This window comes from Echinops telfairi, unplaced genomic scaffold (genome assembly GCF_000313985.2).
Source record: "Echinops telfairi isolate 266 unplaced genomic scaffold, ASM31398v2 ScPeMD7_655;HRSCAF=1070, whole genome shotgun sequence".
In the NCBI taxonomy this organism is placed as follows: domain Eukaryota; kingdom Metazoa; phylum Chordata; class Mammalia; order Afrosoricida; family Tenrecidae; genus Echinops; species Echinops telfairi.
In genome coordinates this window covers 26,611,570-26,623,567 of record NW_022104553.1, presented here as the reverse complement: position 1 = coordinate 26,623,567, position 11,998 = coordinate 26,611,570, and the positions used below count along the sequence as shown (strand labels likewise).

General features: G+C 49.2%; 1 protein-coding gene across 1 annotated transcript in view; it reads right to left on the bottom strand.

The window, feature by feature from the left end:
- Positions 1 to 2,800, bottom strand: part of LOC101646177 (very-long-chain 3-oxoacyl-CoA reductase-B-like) — a 31,226-nt gene extending 28,426 nt beyond the window's left edge. The window contains exons 1-2 of the mRNA XM_004710571.3: positions 2,556 to 2,800; positions 874 to 920 (exon numbers count right to left, since the gene is read on the bottom strand). Coding sequence (XP_004710628.3) covers positions 874 to 920; positions 2,556 to 2,772 — 264 coding nt within the window. The 5' untranslated portion in view covers positions 2,773 to 2,800. The remainder of the gene's footprint in view (positions 1 to 873; positions 921 to 2,555) is intronic.
- Positions 2,801 to 11,998: the final 9,198 nt, after the last annotated feature.

The following is an 11,998-nucleotide window of genomic DNA, read 5'->3' as shown; positions in this document are numbered from 1 at the left end:
TCCACTGAATACATGCCACTCCACTCCATTCCACTACAATCCTTTCGACTTCACTCTATTCCACTGAATACATGCCACTCCACTCCGTTCCCTTCCATTCTGCTGTACTGACTACTCTCCACACCACTCCATTCCACTCCACCCTACTCCACTGAATACATCCACTCCACTCCATTACACTCTATGGAACTACCCTCCTCTCCACTCTGTACTATGCTCCATGAGGTTTGGGGACTGTGATAGTTTTTCCCTTTCTGCCAAGTTTTTTTTTTTGCGAGATGCCTTAGAATTTATACTCTCTCAGGTGTGTTCCAACAGCCCATCTTCTGGCTGGTAGCTCAGCTTTTAACTACACCTTTAAAAAATATTTATACAACTGTAACACCTTATTTCATATTTTAATTATTTAACGATTTGGTGCATGTACCCCCGCCCCCACTAAAACCCACGGTTACGGAGGGCATTCCATTTATAGCGACACTATTGGATGGTGTGGACCGGCTCCCTTTGGGTTTCCGAAGCTGTCCATCTAGAGGGAGCATCCCCCTCCAGGGAGCAGCTGGTGGCTTGGAACTGCGGATCACATGAGGTTGGCAGCGCAACAAGCAACCATCCCGCGTGGGGTGGGTGGGGTGTGAGACATGGCGTGGGGGTGGGGGCGGTCGATGCATTTTGAGTGACTGGGGAGGGAGCAGGGGCAGTAGAGTGCAGTGTAAGCCCTGTCCCCAGTTTAGACAGTGTAGGAGAGGAGTCAGGGAGGAGGAGTCTCAACCAGACAGACAAACCACATACCAGAGGCTCAGTCATAGCAAAGGTGTGGCTGGCAGACCCCAGAAACCCCCTCTCTCCTGCCCTGTGCCAACCCCAACTCACCTGGTGTGCGTAGGCCCGGCCTATGCCATCCGTGGCTCCTGTCACCACTGTGGAGAGAAGGAAACATGAGGCCTGAGTGACCCCCCCCAGGCTTGGGCTGCTCCAACATTGGGGGGCCGTCTGCCTGGGCTGCAGCTCAGCTGGCCCCAGAGCCTTCTCCACCAGGACCCACACCCACTCTGCCGCTTCTTATTCCTCGTCCCCTCCTCCCTCCTCTGCCCTGTTCTCCTACACAAGCTCCAAAATCCAAATCCCAAACCCTCTGTTGTGGCTTCCTGGTGACATATTGTGTTACCACTTGGACCCTTAACCTGAAGATCGGCAGTTCGAACCCAGCAGTGGCTCCTCATCGGGAGAATGATGAGCTGTCTGCCCCCACACGGATGTCCAGAGAAGCATTTCTGCTCTGCCCCTTAGAGCAGTGGTTCTCAACCTTCCTAATGCTGCGACCCTCAAATACAATTCCTCATGTGGTGGTGACCCCCCACCATAAAATGATTTTTGTTGCCACTTCGTAACTGTCATGTTGCTACTGTTATGAATCAGCATGTAAGTATCTGATAGGCAGGATGTATTTTCATTGCTACAAATTGAATATACTTAAACCACATTAAAGCATAGGGATGAATCACAAAACAATATGTAATTAAATATTGTGAAAGATTTATGTGTTTTCCGATGGTCTGAGGGGTCGCGACACCCAGGTTGAGAACCCCTGTCTCGAGTGACTGTGAGGCAGAAATGACCCGGAGGCAATGAGTTTGGGTTTAGACGGATTTGCTGTGGGGTCATTTCCATTCAGACTCAGCAACCCTATGGGACACAGGAGAACTGCTCCCAAGGCTTTCCGTGGCTGTGAGCTTGCACTGTTTTTTGCTCTTTGTAAGCAGTGGACTGCTAACCGCAATGTCAGTTGTTCAAACCCACCAGCCCCTCCTTGGTACTAAGATGAGACTCTTTGCCCATATAAAGATTGACAGCCTCTGTAGCTCAGCATAGGGTCAGTATGAGTCAGACTCCACACCAGGGCAGTGGCTTTAATCTTCCACTAAGCCAGGCAGTGGGCTGTGAGCTGAAAGGTGCACGGTTCAAACCCACCAACTGCTCTGCCGGGGAAAGAGGAGGCTCTCTGCTCCTGGGAATATGTGCGGTCTCACAAACCCCACATTCCGCTGCTGCTCTGACATGGACTGAGCTCAGTGCCTTAGGCCTGGTCTGGAGACTGGAAATCTTCACACAGGAGCTGGGGGCCGAGTGGGCTGTTCGCAGCAAGGTCGGCAGTTTCAGCCCACTTACTCAGCGGGAGCAAGTGAGGCTGCCTGCTTCCCTAACGCTGCCCAGCTCAGAAACCCGAGGAGCACGTCTGCTCTGTCCCGCAGGGTCTCTAAGAGGGGTCATCATCTGGCTGGCAGCGAGTGTGCGGGAATCTCGACAGAAACAGAGGCCACCTCTTTCCTCCCTTGAGCAGCAAGTGGGTCAAAACACTTGATTCTCCTCAACTCACCTGCTCCACTCACCTGTGCAGGAGCAGGTTGGGAGAGAGGGGTTGGTGCCTCCTTGCCCAGGTCCTGCCAGCCTTCATGCCTCTTGCTTCATGGACCTCCCTCCACCCTTGCCCCCTTCCAGCTCTCCTAGTTGCTTCATCCTTACCTTCACTTTCCCAACACCAAACCCTCACCTACCTGCCCAGGCTCCCTGTGCCCGGATCCAAGAGTCACCCCGACGAGCCCAGGGCAGTAGGTAGACATAGACCAAGCGGCCCACTCTCCACGCTGCCCCCAGCAGAAGCCATGCAGCGGTGAGAGCGCCCAGTGCATGGAGTGGTTCCCACATCGCAGCTGCTGTGGCCACCAGAGACGGACTCTGACTGGAAGTCTGTCCTACAGGGTCAAAATGCATAGGGCAGTGAGTCCTTAGGGTTTGGTTTGATAGCAGCCTTAGGAAGCCTGCCCACACTAACGCCTTCCGCAAGCCACACCTTGCCTCACTCCCAGCCAGCTGTCATTAGACCCAGAGATCAGACCCAGAGGGAACCAAGCCTCAGCACCATGGCTCAGGGCCAGGGCCAGAGGCGTTCACTCGCAAGGTGCCCTTTGTCTGGGCCATTGTACTCAACCTTGCTCCCATGGGGGCAGATTGGATAGGACCTCTCACTGAAGGCTCGGAAATGCAAAATTCCCGGAATTGATGAAACGTTTGAAACGTTTCCACATGCTCAGTAAACACTGGGAACATTCATTCTATTTTGCAAGAGATTTGGAATCCCGCTACCTTGGCACATAAGAGATCCATGGCTGTGCTCATCCAAAGAGAGGTGATACACCAGAACTTGGTACTTAGTCAAGATCACTGATAATATTATCTTTAGGTAAAATGTTGATGAAAATCCATCTTAAAGCGTTTCAGCAGTTCATGAAAGGGAACCGCCAGAAACTCAAGCTGGATTCAGAGGAAGGCCTGGCCTGAGAGCTGACATCAGATGCATCTTGGTTGGAAGCAAAGAAAGCCAGAAGGATGTGTCCTTGTGTTTTACTGACTCTGTAAAGGCAGTTGACTGTGTGGGCTAGAGTAAACTGTGGATAACATTGAGAAAAACGAGATTTCGAGAAAACTTCACTGTGTTCATGTGGAAACTACATGAGACAAGAGGCTGTTCTAACAGAACAAGGGATTGTGGCATGGTTTAAATTCTGGAAAGATCTGGGTACACACCCTAAAGAATTTCAGAACACAATATGAACAGACACACACGCACACACACCTAGATTTGCTGTCACAACTTTTATAAAAGCAAAAAGATGAAAGCCCCAGAAACTCTGAACATAGAGTGATGGATGAACAAACTTTGGTACATTCACACAATGAAATATCATGATTCATAAAACCATTGATAACAGTGTTAAGCACCACAAGACATGGGTGAAATGAGAGAGCAGATACTTAATAAAGTTAGGGAATCTTAGATTTAACATAAATATTTAATGGCACCATTATTTTCAGGAAAAATACAAAATATAAGGTCTGCCTCCATGCATTCTCCATTGGGCACAGGAGGGCACACACATATTTGCCAGAGCCAATTTCTATGGGAAATGCTACGGTCGCTGGGTGAACTCAAAAGGCATTCACTACTCTTACACTCCGAGAAGGCGATTATCAGAGTCTGCACAGCGATGCTGCGAGCCTAAGACAGAGAGATCCTCGAACGTGGGCCCGAGCCTGACAAATTGTTGGAGAATGCCCTCACTGTCAGCACACCTCGCTTCAGGGGGTCCTGATGGAGTGACTCCCTGCGGAGACCGGTCAAATGCACTCTGGCAAACGGATGCAACTCACACACCCTCTTTTGGCTGCCTAGGAGCTGAACACGCTACAATAGAGTAGATACTGTCTCAGGATTTTTATGGGCGTCAGGCATGACTGGCAAATGCACAAACCAGGTCATCGGCCCTTTACCGTCCTGGCTCACTGTGGTGGGCACTCCAACACAGCTGAAAAGCGACATGGCCCCGCTTATACCAGCAAACGATTTTGTAGATTTTGTCCAGATTGGAAGAATCATCGTGTCACAGGCATCCGTTACAACCCTCAGAGACAGGCCCTTATTGAGTGGGCACAAGGCACTCTAAAATCTCAATGACTAAACAGAAGGGGGGAGACAAAAGGCGATTCTGTACGTGACAAGCTTCATTTAGCTTTATTAACTCAAACAAGTTTCTCGCCCCCAAAGCTTCTAACAGGAGGACAGATGAACACGTTCCTGTTGTCCCAGAGAAAGCTCATCCAGAGAAGCCCTGGTGGAAGGACAATCGGGCGGTTGAGAACCGCCCTTGGGAGGGGTTATTTGCTTTGTGTCTTTTCTGGCAGTCAGTAAATGGATTCCCCCTTGGGGTAAGTTGGGCCAGGCTCAGGAAGTAAGGACCAGATGACAGTGTGACCTGGAGGGTGATAAGACAACCCAAAGACCTTGCTTTCTGTAGCTGGAATTACCCAAGACATCCAGAAGCCCTGGCAGATCTGTGAGAACGGAATTGTTGCCTTCCCGGTTGTCATCATCATTCCTACCATTGCTGATGTCCCCAGGGAGACGCTTTAGGGCGCTGTCCTAACGGAACATTTTTATACAAAGCTCATCGGGCTACTGCAATGACTGTTCACTTACCAGAAGATCAGATTATGGACTTTCAATTTCAGTTGACGTTAAATATTTCATTTTTCACCCCTTATCTACATAATGTAAACTGACAGGATTGGGCTTTTAATTAGGAACCACTGGCAGAGATTTAAGGGAAACATCTCATTAGAGATCAATTGGTTGAAAAAGGGAATTTGCAATCAAAGTCTTTCTCATAGCTTAGGGTAGGGAAATAGCCCATTAGATATTAGACAGGTACAAGCAGATTTTCAAGCCGTTTAGATTTTCAACCATCCCCTATCATTGGCATAATTAAACAGTTGGTGATGGGCTGGTGGGGGTAGGGTGGGGGCCCTGCTTAACTCCCTGGGCCTGGATTCAAAGCACTTCCTATAGTCTAAGTTCTGGTATGTCCATGTCATTATTTTGCTCGTGGCGGTCAGGTTTCTGATGTTTAGAAAGTGACTATGTTGCCTCAGTGGCTCTTTTGAATTTGAAAAATAAGACCAAGGGGGAAATGTGGGCAACAGGACTGGGAAGAGAGTGTGTGTGGACAAATTCTCTCCTCTCAGATGGTAAGGCGTCTGGGAGACCTTGGTGGGGGAAGCCAGCTCCCCACAACTAATCATGGGTTCAGTAAGCGCAGTTGTACAGTTGCGATCTGTAAAGATTATGGTAAAGCCATAGAGAACAGGAAGAGATGAGAGAGAGAGGAAAATAAAGGAGTCAGACACTTTTCATGGTAGCCTGCTCACCTCCTGGATGGCCATGATCTCAACAGCCAGGTCCACGCACAACTCGGGCAGAGCGGGCAGGAGAGAGGAGAGAGCGATGTATTGCGAACCAAGGCTTAGCTATCTTTAGGGGCGTGCATGCCCCCTGATTACAGGTAAAGACATACATCACAGGAAGGGGTTGTACAATAGGCAATACAAGCAATAGGAGGGGGATATACAATGGGCATAAGCGTGACAGGAAGGGGATGAGCTAGGGGTGTACACATGAACAGGAAGGGGAGGGACTAGGGGTACACATGTGACCAGAAGGGCAGACTCTAGACTCAATATGGCAACCTAACTAACCTTGGTCACCCTTGAGTGGGCTTGACCTCCCTGGGCTCTCCTTCCAGGAAACAATCTACTACTATCCTTATCAGAAGGGAGTGAGCTCTACTTAGGGTGGGACAGACTATACCTTCTGATTGCTCTCGATGACTGATAATCCTTAGGGAGAATAACTTCTGACCTACTATCGTTGACCTCTAATTGTCTAGTCATCTGCCATGTGTAGCAGGCAGCTAAGTTTGCCATATATTTGGGGGCGACAACTTGGGAGAAATCTTTCTGTTTCCCACAGACCTTCGCATTCCTAGGTTGGAGATGCGATCCTGTCACATTCTCCTACGTAAAAGTGATCCCCCATCATGTCCCCCCAGAAGAATGCCGATTTCAAGGTGCTACTTGCAAGCACATGGCTGCTACTATATGCATTTGAAAGTTAACTGCACATGGTTGCTACTATATGCTCTTGAAAGTTAACTGCACATAGCTGCTACTATATGCACTTGAAAGTTAACTGCTTGACGGACAACAGAAAAGTGGGTGAAGGGAGACGTTGGACAGGACAAAATATGACAAAATAACAATTTATGAACTATCAAGGGCTCATGAGGGAGGGGGGAGCAGGGAGGGAGGGGAAAAATGAGGACCTAATGCCGGGGGCTTAAGTGGAGAGAAAATGCTTTGAGAATGATGAGGGCAATAAATGTACAAATGTGCTTTACGCAATTGAGGTGTGTATGGATTGTGATAAGAGTTGTATGAGCCCCTAATAAAATAATTAAAAAAAAAAGAAAGTTAACTGCTTGAAGGCTATTTGCCTGGTGGTTATCAGCCCTCAAAAGCAGTCTGACCATTTAACCCTAAGGAGCCCCACTCCCTTCTGATAAGGATCATAGAGTGTTCCCCTGTATGTCCCCAGTACCTCTGCTTCCTGTAGCGTGTACACCCCTAGTTCGTTCCCTCATGCTTCATGTATGCCTCTAATACCACCCCTGCCTGTTATGTATGTACTTACCATGGCTTGCATGGCCCAGATTCGATAAGCTTGTGAGAGAATACATTACCGCCTCATTCTGGTTCCAGTCTCCTGGCCTGCTCTGTCTTGTCTGATGTCTCTTTAATGTCTTCCTCAATTGTGCAACACCCTCCCCTCCTTAAACTAATTCGGCTGTGGAGGCTGGTCTCTACAAGATAGAAAGGATTTCCCCCACCTCGTTATCTCTCCTTATGTGTCTCTTTAATTACACAGGGATTTCTGATTCTTTTGGAGTTGTAAGTTGTGTGGGGGGTGAAGAATGGTTTTGCAGCAAGCGGCGTGGAGTGGCGACATCTGCCCTCTCTCTTCCTTATTGCCACAGGCAGAGGCCAGACATGCCTCCACCCTCCACCTACTTCTAGATGGGGTTTGGAAATTCATTGAAATGGCCACACAGACCTCACAGACAACATTCCCAATTCAAGGGGTTTAGTAGGGAAGTTGTCAGGTTACCACAAACTAGGATTAGTAAGCAGTAAGGATAGTTATTGTCACTGGCCAATGCCTTAACTTAGTCAACTGCTAAGTCTCTTTCTAGTTTGTGGATTCTCAGCCACATGGCCCCTTGACCTCTGTCTCTATGGGACTGAGCCCAGGCTACTGTTCTGCCGCCGCTCAGTCTCATAGTCTTGGCCTTGCTTCTCTCCTCTGTCCCTGTTCCTCAGCCTCTTGTGCCTCTGTTCTCAGCTTCTGACGCTTCAGAGTCCTTGACCATGCTGTTCATCCAACGGACCTGGGGTTTCTCTCTGTGCCTGAGATGGGTCTTATACACAGAGCACTGGCTTTGATGGAGGATCGTTTTATCTTTTAGCAGACAGCATGCCCAAGGAAACAAAAGGGGTGAATGGGTTCATAGCCTCTACTGTGGTCAAGTTCAAAATCCACCTCAATCCTGTCCAGTAGCAATGCAGGCAGCTCCCACCAAAATAGGACTATAGCCACAGGCATAGACTATAATACATTGCATAAGACATTGTCACTAGAGAAGCCAATGCATTGATTGTATCCTTGGTTTTAATTTTATCCTGCTGTGTGTTTCTTGTTTTAAAGTTATCTTTTAATTGAGAAATAACTCCAGGCTCTACAGTTCATTCTTTGAAAGTGTACCCCGGTGGCTTTTTATTAAAATCACAAAGTTGTGTGTAAATAGCTATAGTTACATACGTTCCCTCCAAAGAGCTATGTCCTTGTATTGGTGTCACATGTTAACGGAGGTGCCGAAGGGATCAACTATCAGGCATCAAAGAACAAAAAATCATGTCATTGTGTGCTCATATTCCCGATATGATTGCTGAAGGCAAATGTGTGCATAAGCAAATGTGGTAAAGAAGCTGATGGTGCCCGGCTATCAAAAGATATAACATCTGGGGTCTTAAAGGCTTGAAGGTAAACAAGTGGCCGTCTAGCTCAGAAGCAACAAAGCCCACATGGAAGAAGCACACCAACCTGCGTCACCACCCAACACTATCGTTTTTCCAGAGCACCCTGAAGGTCTGGAAGCCCCAGGGTCCAGGCCACACTGCTCACGGGGACACCAGAATGTCTGCAGGTGGTGACCCCTTCCCTGCTCCCACAGGCCCATGCCCTTCCCAGTCACGCCTGTCTCCTTATCTCTTCAACTCTGGGTTCCGTCCACTCTCCAGGGGCTCCCAGGATCTACTCTGTCCTTCTCTTGACTCCCAGCCCCTGTTTCTCTTCAAACAGTCCCGGCTCTGCCCTAGACATCTCGGTGAGTGTGGGTGACGAGCTGGGCTGCTAACCACAGGTCCCTCCGTGCAAGCCCACCAGCTGCTCCTTGGGAGACGTAGAGCTGTCTGCTCCTTTAAAGAGTGACAGTCTCAGAAACCACAGGGACAGTTCTTCTCCGTACTACAGGGTGGCTGTGGGTCAGAATCCATCCCATGACAGTATGCTTTTGTCTATAACCCGGAATCAAGGCCCACCTACCCCTCCCTTTTGAAGATGTTTTCAGTCTATCCTTCAAGGCCTGGGTGAGGTGATAATGGGTACATTCAGGTGTGGACAGCCCAGGCCTGGACTGGGGTGTGTGGGCTCTGGGTACCTTCGTGGCTGGGTAGATGGCAAAGAATGGCCAGGGTTTGCTTTCAGCCATAGAAGAGACTGACGATGATCCCCCTGTGCCTGGAGGAGAGAGCATTCTCTGGGGAGGAGTGACAGGCAGGCAGAGGGCAGGGGACAGGGCCTTTCCCACCCCCACTCCTCGGGCAGAGCTCTTTGACTGGGACCCATGGGAGGGAGGGGTGGAGACGTGGGCGGGCAGCTGGAGAATGGAAACGTCTGGAGGTTGGCAGAGGACGCGGCCGGCTCCTACCTGGAGACCATCTGGGGCAGCACGATTCTGGTCATCTGAGGAAAAGAGGGGGAGGGGGTGTCTTCCCCTTTCCAGTGCCCTCACCCCGTTCCCTCCAGGAGATCCTGCCCCACCCCTCTAGTGCAGGGTGTTCCGGGAGCCACCCTGGATGCTCAGGGTGGTCTCAGACCCACCCATTTTGGCCAGGCCTCACTTGGACCACGGACATCATATTGCAGTTCACAATATCCGAGAGCCTCTGGGGGATGGGAACGGGAAGTTCACTCAATCCCTCCCTCCCTTTGAGACCCCCCCCCTTCCCGGGTTTCCTGACTTAGCACTGTTGCATGGACATTACTGATGGTGTGGTCACTGTTCGGAACAGACACTGTAACACTTACACGGCTTCAATAATTTCTACTCCTGGTGCCGTGCCCGACATTCTCCCGACTGTGCGATTGTTCTCAACCTCCTTCTGATGACAGGTCCCTCCCCCTGAGATGTAAGACTCAGTTTTAAGAGAACCAGTTCTTAGAAGAAGGAGCCCTGTGGCATAGTGGGTGCAGAGTGAAGCTGTGAACCACAAGGTCAGTGGTTTGAAATCCCTCCGTGAGAAGAAAGATGCGGCTTTCTGCTCCTGTGAAGACCGACAGCCTCAGAAACCCACCGCTGCAATTCTGCTCGGCTCTGCAGGGTCCCTCTGAGTTGGAACCGACTCCAGGGCTAAAACATCACAACAACAAACCACCCACTGCCATCAAGTCCATGATGTCTCATCATGACCCTATAGCACAGGATCGAACGGCCCCTGAGGGTTTCTGAGACTGTAACTCTTTACAGGAGTTGACAGCCTGGTCTTTCTCCCTCAGAGCAGCTAATGGTGTCAAACGTTGGAACGTGTAGTTCGAAGCCCAGTGCATCACTATTATGGTATGGAGCTCCTTCGACTCCATGACAGTGAGTTTTAATTTCTTAAAGATAGCACTTCCTTGAATTAACAAAGCAAAACAGTAATGTTTTATTGAATACTCATAGAATTCTAACATAATCACGTTTCAAAGTGAAGACTCTTTGTGTGCTTTCAGTGCAAGTGTGCTTGGCATATGAGGGTCCCTTTTTTGACAATTTCTGCACAGACGGCTCAGTGACGACGGCTCCCGTTTGTTTTCACAATGAGTGGACCACACACAGTCTCTCCCAGTGCCTGGGAGTGCCAGTTCCAGGACTCGACTTTTGCTGACCACTGACCCTCTGTCTCATCTCTGCTTTAGAGGAACTCGGAAACTTTGGCTCCTACATCCTAGAGTTTAAATGCAGCAAATCAGGAGTCTAAGTCTGATTCATGGTAAGATACCCACACTCGTGGGAAACACATTTGTTGCAAGAGACTCTTTGTAGCACTACTGGTCGTTGTTGTGCGCCCAGAGTGGAAATGGCTCATATGGTTTTAAAAATGTGCCTAGGGTGGAAGTAAACTGGTTTTCCATCCATCGGTTCCTACCCGTTTTGATGGGTGCCCTGGACTGCCGTCCCTACCAGGTCACTGCACTCTCCCACGTGCTCCCTGGGTTTCCACCTCCTTGTTTCCCGTGCCTTCTTCCTGCCGAGCTTCATCCTTGAGCAAATGCTGACCTTTGCTCTCAGAGGGCGTCCATGTCCCTCTGGTGTTGCTGCCCGCCTTGTTGGCCTGCCGTCTATTGTTGGTCTGTAAGTTACACCACAGAGTGGGCTTTAATGGGTTAAAAGCAAAGGCCATAGTTTCAGGATTCCACTGGTCTCTGCCAGAAGAGTTAGCCTGTTCTTTTTCATTTATTATTATTTTTAGTTTGGGTCCACTCTTTTATTCCACTCTACCCGGGACTTCCCAACATGTTCTCTTTCAGAGTGCTTGACCTTGGGGGCTGGGCACCATCACTTGCTCTGCTCTCAGAGTCATAGGGGCTGGGGCTCTGTTTATTAGTTCTTTGGGCTATTCATTGCCACGCATCATTGGTTCTCTTCACTCATTAGCAATTGATAGGTAGAGACCAATACTTGAAGCTTAAGAGTTGTAATTTTGATGGCAGTAGACGGGCATGGTGACCCTACAGGAGTGGGCGGAACTCCTCCTGAGGATTTGCAAGACAGTAGACAGCTTCATCTTTCTCACCAAGAGAGGCTGGTGGGTTTGAACCATTGACTTTTGTGGTTATCAGCCTACATTCTGTACTACCAGGGCTCTTTCTGATGGTACCAGGTTGACACAAAAGGAAGACTGTCACCCTTTATGGGCTGCCTTCTGTTTAAAAGAAAGATCGAATGGACCACAGTGAGTCTAGAGCGTGAGAGGAGGTTGAGGGGCACTGAGACGGAGTCAGTAGGAGAGGAGCCATCTGAACGGACAGGAGGTGAGGAGACATCAAGGAAGGAAACTCACCGACATCACACAACCTTGTGTAGAAGTAATTGACTGGGAATATGATTTCCTCTGTAATCTTTCACTAAAATGCAATTACACACACACACATCAGGGGGCTTAAAATTTTCTAAAATTGCATTTTCCCATGGATTTTTTGCAAAAAGGAAATGTGTAATCAAACTCA